The sequence below is a fragment of the Poecilia latipinna genome, unplaced genomic scaffold (genome assembly GCF_001443285.1).
Source record: "Poecilia latipinna isolate Pla-1442-1.1 unplaced genomic scaffold, P_latipinna-1.0 Scaffold211, whole genome shotgun sequence".
Classification (NCBI taxonomy): Eukaryota; Metazoa; Chordata; class Actinopteri; order Cyprinodontiformes; family Poeciliidae; genus Poecilia; species Poecilia latipinna.
This window is the reverse complement of record NW_015112827.1, coordinates 33,798-40,115: the sequence shown is the minus strand read 5'-3', so window position 1 is coordinate 40,115 and position 6,318 is coordinate 33,798. Positions and strand designations below refer to the sequence as shown.

The following is a 6,318-nucleotide window of genomic DNA, read 5'->3' as shown; positions in this document are numbered from 1 at the left end:
CACAGGTCGGTGCTCGTGTTTTAGAGTGATGCTGAGCACGTGCAAGCATGTGTGCGCGCATGTGTGTGTGTGTGTGTGTGTGTGTGTGTGTGTGTGTGTGTGTGTGTGTGTGTGTGTAGGGGAAAAAAGGGGATCAGCGGTGGTCAACAACAGCTCTTTTCATAGCTGTCAGCGTATCCGGGTCAGCTGTGCAGGAGATTCTCAAAGTCCTGCAGCTGTTGGAGAAAATGAGGACGGAGGCACTTGTGTGTGTGTGTGTGTAGGTGTGTGTGTGTGTGTTCTGATAATCACAGTGTCATGGGAACAGAAAAGGCCGGTCCCCATGAAGAAATCTAGCTTCAAATGACTGTAAGTGATTTAAAAGGTTCTGACGTTTCAGGCATTGGGTCGTATCACATGTGTTACTGTTGGTGCTGATAACGCCCCCATCGCTTCTGATCGTGCACCTAACACGATTTCCCAAACATGGTTGGATACCACTTCTTCCTCATCTCCAACAAGGAAGACGTTGATAAGAACATGAAAAGTTTAGTGTTAAAAGATAAAAAGCTAAGATCATATTGTGACTTTTTTATATATATTTTTGGAGTTTTTTGGGTAATATGAGTTTATTCTCGTGTTATAATGTTTTCTCATATTTTTATTACTTAACCCTGGTAATATTAGAGTATATATTATATGTTTTGCTTCTATTATTACAAATTTATCGTGGTAATATTTGTGACTTATTGTCATACAAGTTTATTCTCGTAGTATTATGACTTTATTCTTGTAATAAAATGTCATTTTAATTGTGTTGGAGCCTGGCCATAATACACTGCTGCACTCTTCCTATGAACTCATATAAACATGAGTTTTTCTGCCCAGCCAGCCACTTGTTGTGCTGCACAGTGTGTATACAACCCATCAGTAGTTTCCTGCTCTGTAATCCTGCAGCTACGAACCAGTTAACTACTAACCTCTGGCCCTGCTCCAGCAGGCTTACACCTCACACCTTTAAATGGAAACCCTGCACTCTAATTATAAGGATGTTGTCTATTTCTGGACTGAACAGAAGTGGAAAAAGAATAAAGTTCATCTGAGGAGCAGATCAGGGATTAGAGGCTGGGTTGGACCAGAATTGGCAACCGACAGGGATTTCCTTACAGCATGGCAGAATTATCCTCTGTTCACGTAAACATTTTGTTTATCGTCGTCCAAAAATGATCAATAATTTTGAATGTAACTGCATTTTCACATTATTTCCTGGCTGCTCTGTGTCTCTGCACCGTTCTCTTATCTCCTCGGCACATCACGGCTCCTGGGAGCTTCCCATTTCCGGACGTTTCTTCTCTCTGGGAATTCCTGGAAGGAAGTTTATCTTCTGAAACATTCAAGATATTTACTGACGTGAAAACATCTGAGGCTGCTTTCAGCACCAAAGCTTTTCATTTTTTTCTGCTCCACTCAGGTTGACTTTGACTAGACCACTGCAGCCCTTGGTTTGTGTTGTAGATCTGCTGCTGTGCACAGATTGATACTAACCATGATGCCTCCACCTCCGTGTTCCACTCTGTGTCTGTCTCCCATCATGCTGCTGTGCTTTATGGTCAAACGCCTCAAAAAACATCCCTGAAATATAAGTTTTTGTCCTTACTGGTTTTATTAAATGTTTTAATTCATTTTAAATTTTTTACTTTTTCATTTTGATTTTTCTGATATTAAATGATTTTGGGAATAATCTCCATGAATTTATTTAATGCTTTAATCTTTTATTTTATTCAGTTTGTGTATTTCAGATTTTGTGATTTATCTTTTTATTTTATTTCTGAATTGCATTGTCTTTTATTTTCATTTTTAACTTTTTTATTATTTTGGCTATAATCTATTTTTTCAATATTTATCTTATTCCATTTTTAAATTATGTAATTTTTTACATATATATTTATTGTATTTTTAAACTTTTTTTATCTTTTAAATTATCTTGCAAATAATTAACATTTTAAACATTATTTTTTTATCCATTATCTTTGAATTTTTATTGTATTTTATTTTCATTTTTAAATTATTAGTTTTAAATCTTTTAAATTATCTTGTGATTAATGTTCCTCACTAGAAACTGATGGACTTCAGATGGTTTGGAGATGACCTTTGACCCTGTTGACTGGCAGCAGCAGCGTCTCTGAGGCCATTGCTGCCGTCTTTCCACCCTGACGTTGTGTCCACATCCTACAGATCAGTGAACTACCGGCTCTCCTGCTTTAACACAGAAATGTCTTTACTGAGCGTAAAAACTGGAAGTGCTGGAGTCAGTAATGAGCATCTGTTTGAGGAGAAACCGATCAGTTAATTGATAAATTTATTGTCTCTCCTACCTTGTCTGATCCTCTTATCCCCGGCAGGCGGGCGGCTGCGTGACCCACAACTCGGACGGACTCGGTTGCATAACTGGAGCTGACCTGAGACCAGGTGAGGGAGGCTTAGTCCAGCTGACCTGCAGGAAACCTCGTCATCATTTAATCATACTTTCATCCGCTGCTCTGTGTTTTACATTTCAGACACAACATTTAGATTATTAGTCCGATCTAAACTCTGTCGGCTCTTTCTGAGGTCATTTGTCTAATATTTAATATTTCTGTGGGTCTAAGTCTGTTTACATGTCAGGATGTTCTCTGGGTCCTGCAGCTTCCTCCAAACATCTGTTAGGTTAACTCATGTCTGAAATTAACTGCAGGACTCGGACTAAGGGCTGCCTTCACATACAAAGGTGTATTAAAGACGTCCACAGAAAAAACATTTCAGACAAAAAAAGAGACATTTTCTAGACAAAACAAGGAAATTTCTACATTTGAAAATTTGCAAGAAAAAAATTACATTTTTAGAATAATCACAGAAACTTTCTAGAAAAAAACTTGTGAATTTCTCCAAATCCTCTCCAATTCTCCACCAGAGTTGCTGAGTTTTCTACAGAGCTGAGAAATGATTATTCAGTTTGATAATCATCTGAACAATATATATATATATATATATATATAGCTATATTTATATTATATTTAAATGTTAAATTGAAAAAAGAAATTATAAATTGTTATATATGTGTGGAGCTTTTTTAATGTAAAATACTTAAAAAGTAATAGCCTACATATTTTTTGCATTAACATCCTTTATTTGAAATTTTTTCTTCACTGTCCCTCAAACAGTACATGCTGAAACAACCTTGCAATGTATTTATTTTATTATCCTATTCCCTATTCCAACCTTGTGTGTGTGTGTGTGTGTGTGTGTGTGTGTGTGTGTGTGTGTGTATGTGTGTGTGTGTGTGTGTGTGTGTGTGTGTGTGTGTGTTTTGAAGCTCCTCCTGCTGAAGGAGGAGGGGGAGGGTGACGCGCCGCTCTCCGCCCGCTCTGCGCGCTCAGACCTCGGACTGAAGCGGCTCTCAGCTGCGCTCATTCAGCCTCTGGAGCTCCTGCAGAGCGGACCGCTGCTGCTGGACAGAGCCGGACCGGAACCGGAGGGAGTTCTGGGGGGACTTTTCTGTGGCTCACAGAGAAGATGGAATGCTTTGAAAGGACTCGGTGAAAGTTTGCAGTTCGGTTTGTGATGATGCACCCGAGCCGGCTGAAGCCGCCAGCCGCTGCCGGCTGCCAGTGAAGGGCAGCGGGGGATGACAGCAGCGCCGCAGCCCCTGAACAGTCTCTGCGGAAAAGCCGCAGCTTTCCTGTGATTGCGCACACTGTGCGCCGTCCTCTCACCGCCTCCAGAGCGCAATCAGTTTCTCTATTGCAGCTCAGCTGACTGCGGCAGGAATCGGACCGGAACCTTGAACCTCCACAGACACAGGTGAGCTGAGAGTTTCTGTGTCTCTGAACCAAACAGAACCGCCTCAGTCAGTGAAGATTCTGATCTGTGCAGATTAAAGTTGTTTTGCCACATGATTGTCTGGTAGACTCGGTTAGATTTGGGACCAGTACTGCAACATTTGCTCCACTTTGTGTCAAACCAACCAGGTTGCTCCAACCCTTTGAGCAACCTGTTCCCCTCCTGGCCTGTGGGGGCGCTGCACCAAGAACCACTGAAGGAAACGACACAAAAACCTCCAACGGAGACACTGAAGGCAACTTCCTGTTTCACCAAATAGTAACAAAATTGGAGGCATCAGATTTTAGCGTTTGAAGGATTTCAATGAGACATTTCTCCAGCTAGCGCTAGGCTAGCACATTTGTTTTGGTTGTAATTACCCACAATGCCCAAACATTCTCTTGGTTTGTTCAGTTTTCCTCCATTAAATCCAGTTTTCCAGCAGTTTGAACGCCAAGTCGACCAGAGACCGCTCCAAAAGCAGGAAGTGACCTACAGTCCAGGGAATTCTGGGTAAGTACAACCAAACCAAACTCGCTATTTAGGTTCCAGTGGGAGAAATGACTCATGGTCTTTTACAAAGACAAGACAGAAATCTTCCAACCACTAAAGTCTGACGCCTCCATTTTTGTTTCCGTCTGGTGAAACAGGAAGTTGCTCTGTGTCTTCAGAGGTATTTGTGTTGTTTCCTTCAGCGGCTCTTGTTGCAGCGCCCCCACAGGCCAGGAGGGGAACAGGTTGCTCAAAGGGTTTGGTTGGTTTGACAAGGAGAACTGCAGCAGCTAAAAATGGAACAATTGTTGCAGTTTTCCCAAACAGAACCGAGTCTAAGGAACTATTTAGTGTGAAAACTTCCTAAACCAGAATAAAAACAGATTCTGCTCAGATTTCTAATGATTTCTTCTTCTCTGCCTCCATCAGCTCTCGTCTTCTTCTGTTTGTGATGTCCATTGGACTCTGAGAGACAAACCGCAGTTTGGTGGTCTGACCTGTGGTGCTCCGACCCACCATGGGCACCGTGCTGTCTCTGTCGCCAGGCGCTCGCAAACCCGGTTACTATGACAACCATCCGGGCTCGCTCAGCCACTACCCGAGCCTCAGCAGCCGCTCCTTGAACAGCCAAAAGGAGCGCGGCCTAAGGAGAGGCCAGTCTATCTTCCTGCCGGCGCTGACCTGGAAGCGGCTGGTCGCCTCCACCAAGAAGAAGGGGAACCCAAAGAAGGGGCCCGGGGCCGCCGGGGTCCTGGCCGAGCCCCTGAACAACAACAACATCTACCAGCGGGACCAGGTGCTGCACCTGAACCGGGAGAACGTGAAGAAGTCCCTGTCCTGCGCCAACCTCTCCAGCTACGAGGGCCCGGCCGGACTGGGTCTGGGCTACGGACTGGGCCTGGGTCAGGGCCACGGATATGGCTACGGCAAGCCGCAGCAGCTGTCCTCGGTGAAGAAGGTCCCCCAGGGGGCGTCCTCCCCAAAGCGCGTCATCGTCCAGGCGTCCACCAGCGAGCTGCTGCGCTGTCTGGGGGAGTTTCTGTGCTGCCGCTGCTACCGGCTGAAGCACCTGTCCCCAGCCGACCCGGTGCTGTGGCTGCGCGCCGTCGACCGCTCGCTGCTGCTGCAGGGCTGGCAGGACCAGGCCTTTGTCACGCCCGCCAACGTCGTGTTCGTCTACATGCTGTGCCGGGACGTGGTAGACGGCGACTTGGTGGCGTCGGAGCACGAGCTGCAAGCCATCCTGCTCACCTGCCTCTACCTGTCCTACTCCTACATGGGCAACGAGATCTCGTACCCGCTGAAGCCCTTCCTGGTGGAGGCGGGGAAGGAGGCCTTCTGGGACCGCTGCCTCGCCATCATTGACGCCACCAGCTCCAAGATGCTGCGCATCAACGCCGACCCGCACTTTTTCACGCAGATCTTCGCTGAACTGAAGAGCGAAGGCGGCTGCGGGCCTCAGGATTACAGCCGGGTTCTGGACCGGTGAGAGGAGGCTTCATCTAAAACGCTCCATCCCCCAAAGTCCCGGTTGCTTCTCTGCATCGCCAAGCGGAACTATTATGCAAAATTCACATTTTTCACCTCTTGGAGCCTGCATTTGGGTCTCAACTGCTTCTAAAAACAGCAAACAACAAGTTACAGTTTTTTGGTATCTGGAAAATGAGCTGTTTCAAAAACCTCCAGAATGTAAAGCCCGCCCTGTTTCCTAGCAACACCTGCAAAGCCCAGCACATTACCTAGCAACCCCTGTGGAATTCCACCCGTTACCTAGCAACCTAGTGCGTTTGGTCTGCTGATTTACCGCTTTATGCACTGTACAATGGCTGCTGGAAAAGATAAGTGTTTCCTTCTTGACTTACACTGCAAAAACACAAAATTTTACCAGGTAATTTTGGTCCAATTTCGCAAATATCACTTGAAATAAGGCAAAACTAACTTACAAGTAACTTTTAAGCAAGACGTCTTAGTTTGTTTTAAGTAAGTAAT

At 45.0% G+C, this 6,318-nt stretch overlaps 1 protein-coding gene across 1 annotated transcript; it reads left to right on the top strand.

Annotated features, from left to right (window-relative positions):
- The first annotated feature begins 3,382 nt into the window (after window positions 1-3,382).
- Window positions 3,383-6,318, top strand: LOC106946878 (cyclin-dependent kinase 5 activator 1). The gene is made up of 2 exons (XM_015031554.1): window positions 3,383-3,819; window positions 4,759-6,318. Exon 2 carries the CDS (start codon window positions 4,847-4,849, stop codon window positions 5,816-5,818), a length of 972 nt encoding a protein of 323 aa, XP_014887040.1. The 5' UTR covers window positions 3,383-3,819; window positions 4,759-4,846; the 3' UTR covers window positions 5,819-6,318.